At 35.6% G+C, this 17,058-nt stretch overlaps 2 protein-coding genes across 21 annotated transcripts in view; one reads left to right on the top strand and one right to left on the bottom strand.

Moving 5' to 3' along the window:
• Acss3 (acyl-CoA synthetase short chain family member 3) overlaps positions 1–3,870 on the top strand; it is a 171,364-nt gene extending 167,494 nt beyond the window's left edge. The window contains exon 16 of the mRNA XM_052753276.1: positions 29–3,870. Within this exon, the coding sequence (XP_052609236.1) occupies positions 29–97 (69 nt within the window). The 3' untranslated portion in view covers positions 98–3,870. The remainder of the gene's footprint in view (positions 1–28) is intronic.
• Positions 3,871–4,773: 903 nt separating this feature from the next.
• The window catches only part of Ppfia2 (PTPRF interacting protein alpha 2), a 461,179-nt gene continuing 448,894 nt past the window's right edge, over positions 4,774–17,058 (bottom strand). For 13 of the 20 annotated variants that reach the window (XM_052753255.1, XM_052753256.1, XM_052753258.1 and 10 more), the window contains 5 exons: positions 15,618–15,793; positions 13,898–13,966; positions 8,479–8,638; positions 7,153–7,244; positions 4,774–5,168 (listed from right to left, as the gene is read on the bottom strand). In XM_052753255.1, the coding sequence (XP_052609215.1) occupies positions 7,186–7,244; positions 8,479–8,638; positions 13,898–13,966; positions 15,618–15,793 (464 nt within the window). In that variant the 3' untranslated portion in view covers positions 4,774–5,168; positions 7,153–7,185. The remainder of the gene's footprint in view (positions 5,169–7,152; positions 7,245–8,478; positions 8,639–13,897; positions 13,967–15,617; positions 15,794–17,058) is intronic. The other 7 variants (XM_052753257.1, XM_052753259.1, XM_052753265.1 and 4 more) reach the window with 1 other exon arrangement.

Raw genomic sequence — 17,058 nt, 5'->3', positions numbered from 1 at the left:
CCATTTGACATTGTCCATTTCTTTTCAGGTGACTCCTACTATCGAGGACCCCAGCATTTTTGGTCACATAGAAGAAGTGCTGAGACAGACCTTGTGATTTTTTATTTACTATCTCCAGTCAGTCTGTCTTAATTTTCTAGCTGGATGTAAGTTGTTTGTTTTCTATAAAGAAGCAGCTGAAAAGAAATCCTTCTCAACTTGAATGTGAGCCTTAGGGTTAAATCAGTCTAGCAGCCCGTGAAAGAGGCTATATTTTGTGTTACATTATGTGAACCAGTTCGCATTGTTACCTCTTTCCTGCAACATGGATCATTTTATTCTATCTTGCATAATAACAAACATGTCTTTGGCGTATGATTTTATAGATTCCTGTGCCTTACAAACACATTTTAATTGGAAGTATGTGTAATATAAACACACTTCCAGGAGATAAGAATCAGCCACAGTTTGATCAAAATCTAAACTCAAAGTCAGAATATCATTTAAAACATTATTATGGAAACTCAGATGTTGTTTAATGTTTTTTTTAAGATGACTACCATGTTTTTAGGTAATCATTTAGACAGAATAGGTTGCTTAGCAAAACAGGGCCCCTGGTTGGAGTACCATTTCTATGTTGTCTGTTACTGGGTAAGGGGAGGCTTGTGTCTGGCAGAGAAACTAGAGAACTTACCATCAAATCTTTTGTGGGGATGAAGGCTCCTCGAATCCCCTTGCCATAGCTGATTGTGTGCATCTTGATGCTTTCATCTTCCAATGGCATGAGGGAAATGACACACGAATTGAATGGAGTGACAAAAAGGATGATATACAGAGAAATTTGGAAGTTTTCATCTTATTCTAAAAATCAAGAGACTTTCTGGGCAATATCAACGAGTCCCCCATTCTCTTTTATTTATTTATATTATTTTTTATTTTTATTCTCCCTATATTTTTTGACCAGGTCACATGTTTCCTAGGTTGGCCTCACATTTGCTATGTCAGTGTGGCTGACTTTGAAATCCTGGTCTTCTTGTCTCTAACTCCTGGTTGCTGGGGTTAGAGGCATGTACTACCATACTTAGCTCCACACTAGCTTTTTTTTTTTTCTCTTATTGGATTGAACCCAGAGCCTTGTGCATGTTAGGCAAGCACTCTTCCACTGAGCTTTACTCCAGGAGATCAATGAATTTATGGTGGATCCTTGAGCCACATGAACTAACAAGTGATTTTAAGAACAATAGAGAGCCTTAAGTACTGGCAATCATGTGTTCCATCAAGGGGGCAACCATAGCAGGCCCCAGAGAAATATGGCTCAGGAGAGAGGCTGGACTACATTTCAAGAGCCTCTGGGTTTCAAGAGAACCCCAAATATCTACTTTTATTACAAGTTTTAACTTTAAATCATGTTAATTCATTTAAATATTATACTCTAACATACAGTTCCATCTGTGTTTCTATAAAATGATTGAGCCTTTTCAAAAAATTGAAAATGAGCCTTTAATAAGGTTATAGAAATATATCCATTTGCTAGAATAGAAAGACATAGTCAACTAGCTTAGAGCTCGACATGTATTATTCATCAGAGCATATATTTAAACCCAAAATGTATACTGTGTTCATTGAATCATTGAGAGTTCTCAGAATAATTTCTCAATTCTTCAGTTTTTGAGAAACACTATGAAGAGCACAATGTGCTATTAGAATCAAATTACACAAAATACAGGTGAAAAGTAACAAACAGATTAATTTACTTGTCATAAAAATTATGTGTATCTTATATAAAAGCTATCTTTTTAGGCCTCTTTGGACTGCTGCTTAGATAATAAATGGCTTTTCAAAGGAAACATTTATTGATTAAGCTACCTTCTTCATTGATATATCTGAAGATAATAACTTTATCATCTCTAATTATTTTGGTTGCCTGAATTAAACCAACTGGATAGATATTTTATAACTGGAAGCTGTTGAGTTCCTTAAATTTTTCATTGTATGTGTAAATTGTGTACATTATCAAAACTGTAGGGGTTACAAATCAACAGTTTTTAATGTCAGCATTACAATACCGTTCATTATTTTTCCCCACATGAGTCAGATATTTTAACTGAATTCAGCATTTTTTGTTTGCAAGTTATAAACTCAGGCAGATCTAAGGATTGAGCAAAGATTTCATGTTTGGACCGTTTGTAGATATTCCTCTTTATCAGATCTGAAGGGACACCTCAGCAAACAGGACTGGATTATTTTCCATTTGTGGGAATCTTGAAAAAACAAAACAAAACAAACAAAAAACCAAAACCAAAACCAAGTGTATCACACTTCAGAAGGAGTTGTTTCTTATGTTTCAGTGAGGAAATTCATGTCCACTATAGACCAGAGACAGGGATCACATTCATGTGGCTAAAATGGAGGAATGAAATATATAACTTAGTCATCAGACTGCTTAAAATTTGGGGAGAAAAATTAAATAACTTCCTATTTTAAATCTCAACATCTTTTTTTTTTTTGCCAAATTGCATCCAAAGTATTTTGAACTGAATGTGTCATTAATAGCAATAATACAATCTAAGAAATGTGACCTTACTTAAATTTATGTAAATGGATTCTGTGTGATCTTGTATTTTATGAAATTTTTAAATTTGTAAGACATTTGAGAAATGAAAATAAAAGCACTTTTAATACTTAAAGAGTGTGCCAATTTATTTTCCCCATAAAAATACACTAAATAGATATAAATGAAACTGTTTTACACATCCAAAGGTAGGTTTATTTATATAAAATTGTATTTGAAAGGGTTTGATTCTAATGTTGGTGGTCAAAAGGAAAACAAAAAACAAACAAAACAAAACAAAACAACAACAAAAAACCCCACCCTGAAATACAAGCTCAATCCATGAAACTGATTTTCAAATCTGACTACAGTTTTCTATACATTAAAGCATATTTTGCATTTTCTTGAGGAGAGTAGTTGGATACTTTGTATCACCCTGTAGGACCCAGTACATATCACCAGTAATTTTTTAAATGTAATTTCCAAAAACAAGAAACTGACTTTGATGACTGAGTGAGTGGTTGTTAGAGTTGGATATGGAATGTCCCCCAAACTTTGTGTGCTGAGTGCCTGGTAAGGACGAGGATGATGGGGAATGCTTACCTCACTGGTGTGTGCCCCTCCCAAGGGGACTCTGTGTCCCCAGCCCCATCATCTTTCTCTATCTTCTGTGGCCATGAGACAAGCAGGTTTCTCCAGTACATACTTCCCGCCATGCCGCTCCACCCCACTTGATTTCCCAAAGCATGCAGACTTGCTGGTTCTTGAGCTGAATCATCCGAAAATATCGGCCAAGATACCTTTTTCTTCTTTATAAATTAATTATCAGAAGTATTTCACTACAACTCTGCAAACCTGATTGTCATACTGGTCTATAAATATAAACACAAATCTTTCTAGCCTATGAGTATCATGGTTTCTCTTGTATTTCATTTAGATGACTTTCTTCTTGTCATTAGCTGCTCTTAGCAAGTCCTTTCACGTTGTTTTCACTCAAGCAACAGTTTTTTTTTTTTTTTTTTTTTCCTTAATGCAAAGCACTTCCATAAGCTAGTTTAGACCTCCCTCTAGTGGCAGCCTCGATTTTGAGTAAAACAGCCTTGGAAATCACTGAATGATTTTCTTTGTAATTCGTGCAGATGGTTGAATATTACGCTACTAGAAAACAAAGCTTAAGCAGAAAACTGGAAGCATTTTTTTTTATTGACAATGGAAAGGTTTTTTTTTACCATTACCTTTTGAATGAATCTGTTCAACAAAAACAGACATCAAAACAAAGGTACGTGCAAATATAACAAATTAAATACAAAAAAAAAAAAAAAAAGAATTTACTAATGACAGGTCTTGCATAATAAGACCAAGCAGCAAGAAAACAGCAGTTAGATCCATGGTATTGTTAAATAGGTTTCACTTTGAAATCTCCCATATAAACAAGGAATAAACAAGAGTGACACCACCAAAGAAAGCCACAAGGAAGAGATTAATTGCTCTTCTCTACTTTTTATACACTATATATGTCAATCATTCTGTCTTTATTTCCTCTGATGAAAATGAATTCAGGGACGTCACAAAAAGGTCATTTCAGCTAAAGGCTTAGACTTGAGTCTGGCTAATGCCCTGTTAACAGTGATCTTAAAAACGGGGGAGGTGGGAGGGAGTTTGCTAAAGGGGTCTGTATTTTTTTTCCTAGTGGAGATGGGCCTCAGACTCTACAGTGGTTGACACTCACTGTCCAGTGCTGAATGAACATGTGGTTCTTAAGAAAGGTGTGTGTGTGTGTGTGTGTGTGTGTGTGTGTGTGTTTCATGATCCACAGGCAACAAGATTAGACAATGGTTTTCTTGATATAAATTTTTAAAATCATTGCATTTGATGCTTGTAAACAGTTTGGCTTTGTTTTCTGTTGAAAAGGAGATTGAGGCATCACAGTGCTTTTTTTACAGAGAGAGGACATCAGATCCCTGATTGCCTTTAAAGGTCTTTTTTTTTGGCTCCAGGTCCAGGTTAAATCATTCTCTCTCTCTCTTCTTTTTTAACTTTTATTTATTTATTTATTTTACATGATCAGAGGCAGGTGCTCAGCTTTCAGGTTTGACAGACTGGAAGGAGCAGCAGGTTGAAGCATGAAACCCGCTTCCAGGAAACGAACGTACTGATTTGACTTACAGTTCAGAAACCGTAAAAATGGTGGAATGGTAAAATACAAACAGGACTTGGAATTGTTCAATGTTTGCACTCGAGACTCCATGAACCATATATTTTATTTTTCTTTAAAAAACTCATATTTATATCCATTTACAGAAGACTTACACATTTAAAAAGAAATGTTACACAGTAATACATAAATGCCTATTATATTACAACATGAAAAAATGAATAGTTCCATCTCATAAAAGCATCAGATGTACAGAGTTTATGACGTGGGTGATGTTCATATTTCAGATGATTTAAGCGTTTTATTACAATCATAGTAAACTAATCAAACTTATTATCTGATTCCCCCCAAAATCACATGTTTAACGTTTGGTAAACCCTTTCTTATATTATTTCCATAGAATTCAGTCTCCGTGAAGGCTTTCTCCGTTTGTCTTCATAGGCAGTAGTACACTTTAGGTCGTGTAGACTGAAAAGATGATGTCTGTAAAAGGAAATGTACACCATGAGTTCACTGGCATCTCCTAGCCAGTGGCTCCCACCCTGTTACTCTAGGGTACACTCCCATGCAGCCTGCACAGGTCAGTTCTAAAACCTCAATGGAAAAAAAATAAAACTGTCTGGGATGTAAGTAATAGTCGATGGTGTGACATTTACTAGTCTCCACTTATTTTATGACAGAAGTGTTAAGTAGGATTTATTCAACTTTGGCAAAAGTATGGCTAAAATTGAAACACAGAATCACACACAATGTCAGAATGCTTTCTGAGTTTTTTATAATTTGTTAATTATTAAATTAGGTTGAATTGACCTATTCCATAGGATAGCTTTATATTCTAGTTCATATATTTTAGAGTTCTTAAAATGATGCTTTTCTTTAATTACGACAGAACACAAAACATATAACATTTTGAAGTTTCTATGTCAGCTGTATGTATTTCACCACAGATGACAGCCATGACGTCACACAGGAAAATCTCACAATTACTCTTACTGACACAATAAGATTAATAAAAGTATGTTTGTACTTTATTGTCCATGACAGTCATTTTAATTTCTCACCAAAATTAAAATAAAGATTGCCTATGATTATCCTGTTCATAAATATTTTTTATTCAATTTAAAAGTTCAAAACTAAGAAATATGAACTAGAATGACATGCAGGGAAAAAAATGCAAATAGTTTATGATAGATTCCACCCATGAGCCTAGAGCTAAGCAGCAAGCACAACTGAATGTATTAGTCATTTATAAGCTGGTGAATTATTAAATTTCTGAGAAAACTATTATGTTATATGTTGAATCTATTATAAACAGTATTGTGGAAAGTCTCTTACTTACCAATATAATTATATATTGTAAGCCATGCTTTATGAGACCAAATAGTATATCACAGTAAAAAATTGTATATTAGAGTAGCTTTTTTGTGAAATTAAATAATGTTTTTTGTTTTCTGTTCCACCAGTTAGTGACCCAGGCAAGGTAAGATGTCAGCTCCTATATTAGTCTCCAAAGACAACAATATGTTGTGCAGAGATCCTGATCTAAGACAATAAGCAGCAAGAGGCAAATTGCTGCACTATCTTTCTGCATCCTTATCCTACCCCTCGGTACACATACTGCGTTAAAAATATTCTTCCCAAATATCAGCTTATTGAAAACCACAGAGTAGTTTGGTACACCCAAATTTTAGGATAAAGTAATTTCCAAAAATTTGAAATTCCTAAATCTAGGAAACCAATTTTACTCATAAGAAGGTTTTAAAAGAAAATTCTGTGTTACATAGATAAAGCAATATCTTCTACTGATTAGTAATTCCTTACAAAATGCCTTATCTTACAAATGCCTTGTATCTTAGGTGTATGTAACAAACATATATGCAACTTCTATTCCCAATTCTTCTAATTTTTGTTCCTATGTAATATTTCCCAGATTCTTAAAATTAATACTTGATTTCAGCAAATATAAATCATAGTGGAGAATAAGACATTAGAAATTCAATATTTTTATTTCCAACTTTTTTGTTAATATTTATCCACATCTAATTTCCTGTCCCTTACACTATTTGACTGTAAACTTGCATAAATAGTTCCTATTGTTCTATCTTGGCTTCCTTCTAAGACAGACACTTGAAATCTTTGATTCTTTCAACTGCTGGACTCTTACTAATAAAACTCTACAGGGCTCAGCATAAAATAGCTTCTGAAAAGAATATGCTTAGCAATGCATTCATGTGAAATGACTGAGTCGCAGGCCCTCAACAGATAGACCGCTAACCACAGAAGACAGATAATGATAGGAGACGGTAGATGAGGAGTTACAATGATGTAAAGATTCCATGAGTCAGGTGATCACACCTCTGCACTGCTAGGTCATACCAAAGGGTATGGGGTATATTGACTAGTCTCTGTCAATTCAATCCCATCTTTCTGTTGGTTGGTTGTGGGTCAGCCAAGAGAAACTACTCACAGCAGGTCAGTGCTGCCTCCTTTGAGTGGCTGGTCAACATGAGTATGTGCGAACAGTGGAGTTGTCTAGCCTCTGCAGCCTTGATGAAGCAACTGCAAATGAGAAGAAGGCTTTAGAGGTTCTCACACCATCGAGGAGAGAGATTGGTTTTCCCTACATAAAGGGATCCTGACCATATTAGCAGACTATCTTTTCTCGGACAGGAGCCTCTCATATTCCTGTTCTCTAGACCCAGGGGCTGATGAAAATTTACCCAAGTGCAACTCAGCTGAGCTCTCCAGTCACTGTGTATTCCTCCTTAGATAAAATCTGTAACACAGCGTCTCCACGGGGTGAGCTTGCTTTTGTTGTTAAGATTACTCTGAGAGAACTCAGTATTGTGAAGTGTGGGTTTTTTCCCCCCTAAGTAGTGACAAACTTCTATACTAATTTTAATCATGCTAAATTATTCATGAACCTTGCTAACAAGTTCCAAAATATTAACAGGCTAAAAGAAATGTGGATCAAAGACACTTCATACTCAGATGTATTTTAATTGCTATAACAGCTTGAAAAGAAATGAAGAGTCTAGATTATTATCTTAGTAACAAGAGAAAGACTATTTTTATTTAATGCCTACCAAACAGAAATGATTTGAGGATTGTGATTACTATTTCAAAGTTGTCTCTCCAAAATGACTGTTTTATTTTGTGAAGGATGGAGCACAATGCTAAAGTCCACAGAAAGAGATGCAATTGGGAAATCACTGTGGTTTTTTTTTTTTTTTTTTTTTTTTTTTTTTTTTTTTTTTGTGTGTGTGTGTGTGTGTGTTGATTCTCTTCTCATGTTTATGCTTGTTTATTAAGGCTTTCTGCCTGGTCAGAGACAAAATATATCTGATGAATCTGAATTTGAAGGATAAAACAAAATTTGTACTATTACAACGCATAAAATTGCCAGCACAGTGATTCCCATTTCAAGTAGGGTTTGATTTCAAATCCAACCTCCATTTTAAATGTATTATTTATTTTGGGAATGGAAGAGTAAAGAAACACCAATCATGCATATATGTGTTTTTTTTTTCTAGATGTGGATATTAGTGGAACTGTGTATTTTTTTGGGGGGGGGATGTAAATTATTTTTCAAATGTGTATAAATTCTCATGGATTTATGCATTGGCAGTTTAAAAATGGTCTTCTTTTTGTTAAAAAGCAAAGTAAAATTCAAGCAGAGCAAGTCAACTCAAGAAAAGAATAAAGGCCACAAGGCTATGCAAAGTTGAAGAATTCTATAGCTTCGGCTAAACAAGCATTTTACTTCATAAGCAGAAATGTAAAACCACTGTACCATCCGTCGTCATTTTTCTTGACTGCCCAGATGTTGTGGTTAACCTGAATCCAGCGGGTAATGTCTCTGAGGAGCCAGGCATCATGCTTATTCCATGTACTTCACGAGGAGGGAACTGCCTTCGCCAGGTCGATCCACGTCTGAAATTCTTGTCATCATTCTGCCAGCACAGAGTCACAATTTGATGTCATGAAAACAAATAGGCTGCAGTCCCTACATCTGTGTGCTCAGGAGCATGGAACAGTTTATTTAAATTCAGTCTGTCAAGTACACATAGGAATGCTTTGCTTCACTTTGAACTCCTTGGTTGTTTCCAGAAGGAGACAGTAAATATGACAAAAATGTTTCTTAAATAAAATTTTAATATGATTTCAGATCTAAAGTTTGTCAGCTTTAAACCTTGAAATAATAAAATACTAAAGTTTCTTTTTTAAATCTAAATGGAACATTGGATTTATTTGGTTACACTTCTAATGGATTTTTCACGTGCTAATGGATTTTTCATAATGAGATGATATACTTAATTGCATCAGTTGTTAAGTAGATTGCACTTGAGTCAAGTAATCATCAAATATAAGTTTCATGTACACAAAAGGTCGATAGTATGCAAAAATCTATAGAGACATACCGGTTAGCAGGTGATACAATGGGCTATAACCTTATAAGAAATTGGCCGGGCGGTGGTGGCGCACGCCTTTAATCCCAGCACTCGGGAGGCAGAGCCAGGCGGATCTCTGTGAGTTCGAGGCCAGCCTGGGCTACCAAGTGAGTTCCAGGAAAGGCGCAAAGCTACACAGAGAAACCCTGTCTTGAAAAACCAAAAAAAAAAAAAAAAAAAGAAATGATTTGTCAGATTTTAGGTGATTATGAATTAACTGGATTTGTTTTGAAAATCCTTTGCAGCCTGGTCTCCATCATTTCAGTTTACACCTTTAATTGATTTTCAGGTGATGCTATAAGCAAAAGCTGATTCTAGTTATTAAACATTACATGCTAATGACACTGTTCCTGGTTACTCTCCAGAACTTAATATTAAGACCCCATTGCTGAAAACACCAGGTATGTGAATCATAAAACATGGTGAGATCAAGCTGGAATTCTTCTTGAAACTTCATCCCCACTGGCTAACTTTTATAGTTCTATAATGTACTGTATTGATAATGAGAGAGGAAAATAATCATCAATCAGTTGTATGCAGCTGTAATCCCTGTGAGTGGCAACAATCAGTGGCCTGACAAAACATGCCACCCCTGGTCCAATGGTGGCACTAACGTTATGGAAGTAACCAAACACATTTAGGTTGAATGGAAGGCCTGATCCACAAGATAGGACTCAGACCTAGCACAATTTTCAGGGCCAGGAACATGTGGCTAGACAGAATATAGGCCCTAAGGGGGAACCTACTAATATCACTCTGCTAAAGGGGTATTGAACTCAGCTGACTCCTAATGACTCGTTATTTTACCTATAGATTAGTGTAGCTCTCAAACCTTATCAGAGAAGCTTCTTTGTGCAGTAGATGGGCACTACTAGAGACTCACAACTGGTCATGGCACAGAGAATAAGGAACTGTGGAATGTTAAGCCTTATATGGGACATCTATATCACACCCATTTCTCCCAAGGCTCAGGGATCATTGTAGAAGAAAGAGTCAATGATTGCAGGAGCCAGAGGTCATAGATTACTACCATGAAGTTGTGTTGCAGGCACATCAGGGAAGCTGTACATAGGAACTCACAGCGGTTGTGATAGCAGTCCAAAGACTTGAGCAAGCTCAAGCCAGACAAAATTCTGGCATGGAGAAAGAGGTGACCCTAAAGTATCACCCATGGCTTAGGAGCTATTGATAACAGACAGTTGCTGAAAGAGGGAGAGTTAGTTTTCTCAAAAGATCCATACCCCTGGGAGCTTGACCACTTTGGATGGCCATGAATCCCAAAGTATATGAGTATCATTAATTGGATTCTGTGTGTTTACAAAAAAGAATGAGGACACAAAGTTGTGTTGATATGACTTGGAGGGGATGTTTGGGAAGAAATGGGGGAGGAGTGGGTATAATCAAAATACAGTGTATGAATTCTCTTTCTTTCTTTTTCTAAAGATTTATTTATTTAATATATATACAGTGTAATGTCTGCATGTATCCTTGTAGGCCAGAAGAGGGCACCAGATCTCATTATAGATGGTTGTGAGCCACCATGTGGTTGCTGGGAATCGAACTCAGGACCTCTGGAAGAACAGCCAGTGTTCTTAACCTCTGAGCCATCTCTCCAGCACGTATGAATCTTCAATAAAGAAAAAGTGATGTAATTCTGGCCACTAATTCTGTTACATCTCAATGAAATAATCGCTTTCCTTTTTCTGTATACACAAAGTACCCGTTCAAAGGTACTTTGAACAAATTATCTTTCTTTGAATTAGTTAGCAAGCAGAAACATGCAATTCACCATTTTGTGTGTGCATTTATTTCTAACAAGTGTATAAATCATCCTATATAGATATTATCTCCTAAGATCTCCAAGACTTGCTTCCTGAAGCTACATAGCCACACATGTTCCTGGACCACACTTGTGAAAATGAGAGACCTGCTCCATCTTCTTCTGGTCTAACTAGTACCCTTCCTTCCACAACACACGTGAAATTTGTTCACTTGATTTTATTCTCACATGTAGAGAAATAATTGACACTATTCATTTCAAATTGTTATGGTTCTGTTTGAACAATATAGCATATCTTATATTGAGTGTCAATTTAATTACCATTTAAGGTCTGTTTGGGAGAAAATTTAAATAACTTAAATATTAACACCCCTATTGTCAATACCTAAATTACATTTTTATTTGGTAATTTTTTTAAGTTAAGTGATATATGCTGTACCAAAGTGATTTTGTTTTATACTGTCTCAGAACGTCAATGTTCACAGGTGGACAAAAGAAGCAATATATTTCAATGCATTAACGGCCTCTCTGACTTCTATATTCTTGGAGAAGTGCTGTTTCAGTTAAATATTTATCAATTATGTAAACCCCTATCTTACATTTTAAGGCCATATGACTTCTTTAATATACAAGGTAAGTGTTTTTTATTTTCTTTCATTAGTGAGCAAAGGTCTCAGTCATGACACTCTTCCACTTTTCTTTCACCACACAAAGCAATCACTGCAGAACATAATTAGACATTCTTGCAGCAATAATTTAAGAAGACGTTTCCAAGAGAAAGGGTTAAGATGAATCTTTTTTTAAAGTTCTTAAAAAATATGTGTACATGTCTTTGTGTGTGGGGTTGTTTGTTGTCGTGCCTGTGGAGCTCAGAAAAGGATATCAGATCCACTGAGGTTGGGAGTACAAGGTAGGTATGGAGTTGCCTGGCGTGGGGGCTTGGGTCTGAACTGTGGTTCTCCAAAAGACCAGCGCATGTTATTAACAGCTGAGCTATTTCTCTGCCCCCAAAGCGGATCTTTTTATTTGAAGTCAAGTTCTTAGACATACATTAGAACTTCTCAAATGAGTTCAACAGAATATACATGTGGCCAAGAGAAAACAAAAGTCAATTCCCTAAAGTTAAGGCCAGTTGTTCAGTCATTAGCTTTGCTCAGATTCAAACACTGGACAAAAGAAGTTACAGAATTGCTATTATTTAGCCATACTGGCCTGCGTGTGCGTGTGTATAGTGTATGCATGTGTGTTGTTCATAGGTGTTCATTATATACATATGCATTTGTGTGTGAGGAGCAGAGATTTTTGGTAATCATTATCTGCCAATTTTTGATACAGGGCCTTTTACTATACTTTGTGATTACTCAACTAGCTTGGCTGCACCTCCAGTGGTCTATCTGTCTCAAGTGCCCCAGTGCCTGAAACCACCATTGTGTGGCGTCTTCTCTGGCCTTATAAACTAGTAATGGAAATCCAAACTCAAGTCGTCATGTCTATATAGGGAGCACTTCCCTGACTAAAGTATCTTTTTATCTCTTTAACTGTGTTTTGGAAAATATACATCATCCTGATCGGAGAATACTTCAAATATTTTAAGAGTTGGTTAGGGTTATGTTTATAAATTTCTAAAATTCCCTGTGCTCAGTACACCATGGGTTTACAACAGCAACGTAATCTACCTTGTCCATTTGAATATAGAATTATTGCTGTATTTTATGAATTTCCAAGTTCATTCTAATTTTTTGCATTTTTGTGGAACTGGATTAAACCTAGGATCTTGCATTTTCTAGGGACCTTCTTTGCACTGAGCTACATTTTCATAAAAGTCATTTTCAACAGCTGTCTTTGCAGCCAGGGAACACCAGTACTTCCCACAAGAATTATATGTCTCTATTTTCCACTCTATCCCAACGTTTTCTTTTAATTTCTCCCAGAAAATTTTATTTTTAAAAAAATGATCAGAAGGGCTCTCTTAATGTATCTGTCCATTGTGGAGATTACAAATTTCTATTTCATTTACTCATTTCAGATATCTTCTTACATATTCTTTGTTTTCCAAATCGCTTAAGCTGTGTATACCATACTCAGGGCGTCTTGTAATCAATATAACCGTTATAGCCTACAATTCTTAAGATTTTTTTTTTATTTTTAAGAAAACTAAACATCCCTATATAAAATTACAAATTTTCTAATTTGTCAAAACCAAATTCTCTCCTTTTTAATATTCTAGAGTTTCTGGAAAAGATGTAAGGGTACTTAGAAAATAGGCACATTCCTTATTTAAAAGTTGAACTTATCCATATTAGTGGTTTTAGCGATAAACTAAAACAAACTGTTTCTTGAAATTTTATGGTCACTGCTCATGGAAATGTCTTATTTTAAGTTAATTTTTAAGGAATACATACCAAAGTGACAACATTCATGAATCTTAGTGCTAAGTAAAATGTCAAAACTAAGAAATATAACTTAAAATTTAGGAGTAAATGAGAACGTTTCTAGATGCTACACATAAAACTTGCTAATTTGCAAGCCCTATTCCTTCAAAGCATGGACTGCTGCCATTCTTCATATAAGCTGTAAGGTACTTTAAAAAAACATTAAAATATGATTGCATCATTTTCCCCTTCCCTTTTTGCTCTACAACACCTCCCATGCTCTAACCCTCAAGTTCATGGCCTATTCCTTATTCTTGAGATTATAATGTAATCAAATTTCTTTCCTTTAGTCCCTCCATAAACTCCCTAACCCCTCCTTGCTCTCTTTCAAATTCATGACTTCTTTTGTCAATAATTGTTATTGCATATTATATATATATATATATATATATATATATATCCATATGTATTCCTCAGTTTGTATGATAGTGCTTGCGTCTATGTTTTAAAGATTGATCATTTGGTATTGGACAACCAATCTGTGTGCCCTTCTCTGGGGAAGGCTATTTTAACTTGTATGCTACTTCTGAATGTGAGGTAACAACTTACTTCATCCAGTCGCCGTTCAGTTCCCAGAGCCAGGAGGTTATTGTACTCGCGTTCAAGAATCTGCCTTGCCTGTTGACATCAAATCAAACTCACTGTCACCGAAGTTACATTTTATTAAATAAACATAAAGATTTTATTTATCTGAAGATGTGTTATGAAACATGTTTTCGTAGAGAGTTCCCTTGCATCAATGGCTGCAGTCAAGAAGCTTTTACTTCAAATGCTTATTTTATTCCAACTAAGTCTTTTATGTAAACTTTAACTGTCATGTTAAACTGTTTAAATGTTAAAAACATTTAATAAAGTTGTACTGCATTGGATTTTATCCAGTGTAACAGGTAGTTCATAGACTTGAAACTTTAGAAAAAATTTCCTGGTTTTTGTTTATTTGTTTGCTTGTTTTTTAAGACAAAATCTTACTATGAACACTAAGGTGGAAGACACTATCCCAGACTGGCTTTAAACAAGTGATTCCCATGTCTCAGCCACCAAAGTGCTGGAATGACAGGCATGCAGCACCTTGCCCAGTTTAAACCTCATATATGTAAGGATTCCTGTGCTACAGCTCTTAAAATGTTATTATTTTTATGGACAGTACAGTAAATCAGAGGTATTTGAATTTGCATGGAACTCTGCTGAATCATACACCTCTCCAGATTTAGGGATCGCCAGAACAATCAGTTAAATGTAAGTATAATTAAATATGTAAAGAGAAGGGACAGCCTATCAGAGACCAAAGGCCATCAGTCACAGGTATTGTTTCGAGGAGATATGGATTCAGGTAGGGGGTTATATCACAGAACTCCAACTCTCTGTCTTTCTAATTAAAAAAAAATTATTTTATGTTCATTGGTATTTTGCCTGCATGTATGTCTGTGGGAAGATGTCAGAAGCCCTGGAATTTGAGTTACAGACATGTGTGAGCAACCATGTTGGTACTGGGAATGGAACCTGGGTCAGATGGGAGAGCAGCCAGTGCTCTTAACCACTGAGCCATCTCTCCATCCCCTGCCTTTCTAATTTTAAGATTGTGTTTGCATAGCAACTTATTACCTTAAAATTGAAATTCCAGTGACAGAAATAAAATATGATTATATTAAATGGAACAAGCTAGGGACAGAGAGACATGTACACATGATGTCAGGTAAATATGGAATTTGAGCTCACAGAAGCTGAGTGTGGGATTGTGGTTAACGGAGTAGAGAGATTAGGGGCTGGGAGAAAGGCTTAACAGTGGGTACAAATTTATAAAGCTCCAATGAATCCATTCAATTGTAGGTAACTATAATATATTTTGTATTATTAAAGCTACAAGAAATTATTATAATTTCTTTGTGACTGATTTTATGTGTGGCCCTGGCTGGCCTGGAACTCATTGTATAGACCAGGCTTGCCTCAAGGTCAAGATCTGCCTGCCTCTTTTTCTTGAATACTGGGATTAAGGTATGTGTCACCATGCCAGGCTATTTTAGAAGATTTTATCAAAACAAGATGAAAATGTCTGAGGAACTATGTATGTCTAACCCAATATAAACAACACTCTGTTCAATATATATAGTATTCACATTATCTCATATTATTTATTATGTTTATATGTGTTAATTAAGATAAATTTAGTAAAAACAACAATAAATTCACAGCCCTATAATTTTCTAAAAGTTTCATTTGTTATTCTATTAACCAAGATCCGGTGAAGTGCAGTACAAAGGGGCTTGCTTGCCTGGGTGTTCTGTGTTGGAATCTGCAACAATAAAGCCAGGCTGCTGTAGTCAAAGTTCTCATCCAGGGCTATAAGCGAGCCATGCACTCCGCTCTCCAGGATGTTATTTGCATATTCTCGAAGTCCAATTGCTTGTATCCAGCGAATAACTCGATCATTGCTCCACACTAAGACATCTAGGAAAAGAGATGCATTACATCGAGATCCAATCCTTCGCATGATGAACAAAATCCCGGTTGAAAGGAGCTGCAGCTCTCTGGCCAGGTGACATTGATGCTGATCTCCCTGCTCCCTAGAGCTATTGACTCCATTCTGTTCCATGAACATGCTGTTCTAATCATCAACCTTTGCTGTGCTACATCTCACAATAAGTTGGCATTTTCAGAAGCTTATTCTTATGGAAAAGGCAGAACTTCTCTCACACTGAACACTGTATCAAAGTGTTTATTGATGTTTTTATATCAGGGCCTTGGAATCTAGTTGAAGTTGGGTGATTTTGCCACCAGATGGGGATAGTTGTCCCTCCCTCCTTTTTCACACTCCTAGCCCTCATTGTTCATCCTCCTTCTTCCTCCCTCTCTCTCTCTCTCTCTCTCTCTCTCTCTATATATATATATATATATACACATATATATGTATATATATATACATGTATATATATGTACACATATAGAGTGTATATATACACATATGCACATACATACATGTATATATTTATATACACACAGACATATATATGCATATACATACACATATACTTATATACATGCATCTGTGTATATATAGATACATATACATACACACACATTTATATATATCAACATTATGGTTCAAATGCTGTGCTTCATTTGAAGTGTTTTTTAAACACTGCTTCAATATTGTATATAATTCAAATATCCTTATTTTTCTCCTGATGTTACATGTAAAAGAAAATTATCAGAACAAAAAGAAAGTACATTGGCACTTTGATATTATTATTATTATTATCATTATTATTATCATCATCATCATTTTGGTTTTTTGAGACAGGGTTTCTCTGTGTAGCTCTGGCTGTCCTGGAACTCTCTCTGTAGACCAGGCTGGCCTCAGACTCAGAGAGATCCTCCTGCCTCTGCCTCCCTGAGTGTTGGAATTAAAGATGTGCACCACCACTGCCTGGTGACACTTTGGTATTAAGTTATTATTTTTTCCAATAATTTAATACTGGCAAAAACTCAAGCATACATTGACACATACCATAAGTTGATTTTTCTTTGTTTAAAAGTGGCATTTCTAGGAAATACAAAACATTTTAACATTTAGTTCCTAAAAAATAGGACCTTCAGAGGAAATGCCATGTGTGCCTGTTTGAGATAAAACCCAGAAAAATGTGTTTTTTTCCATTGATTCTATCATATCTTGACTTTACGAGTCAGCAGAATGATGCACAAAAACTATAAAG

Source organism: Peromyscus californicus, unplaced genomic scaffold, assembly GCF_007827085.1.
Source record: "Peromyscus californicus insignis strain IS unplaced genomic scaffold, ASM782708v3 Scaffold_24__1_contigs__length_46423439, whole genome shotgun sequence".
NCBI lineage: Eukaryota > Metazoa > Chordata > Mammalia > Rodentia > Cricetidae > Peromyscus > Peromyscus californicus.
The sequence above is the reverse complement of the archived record's forward strand: the minus strand, read 5'-3'. Positions and strand labels throughout refer to the sequence as shown.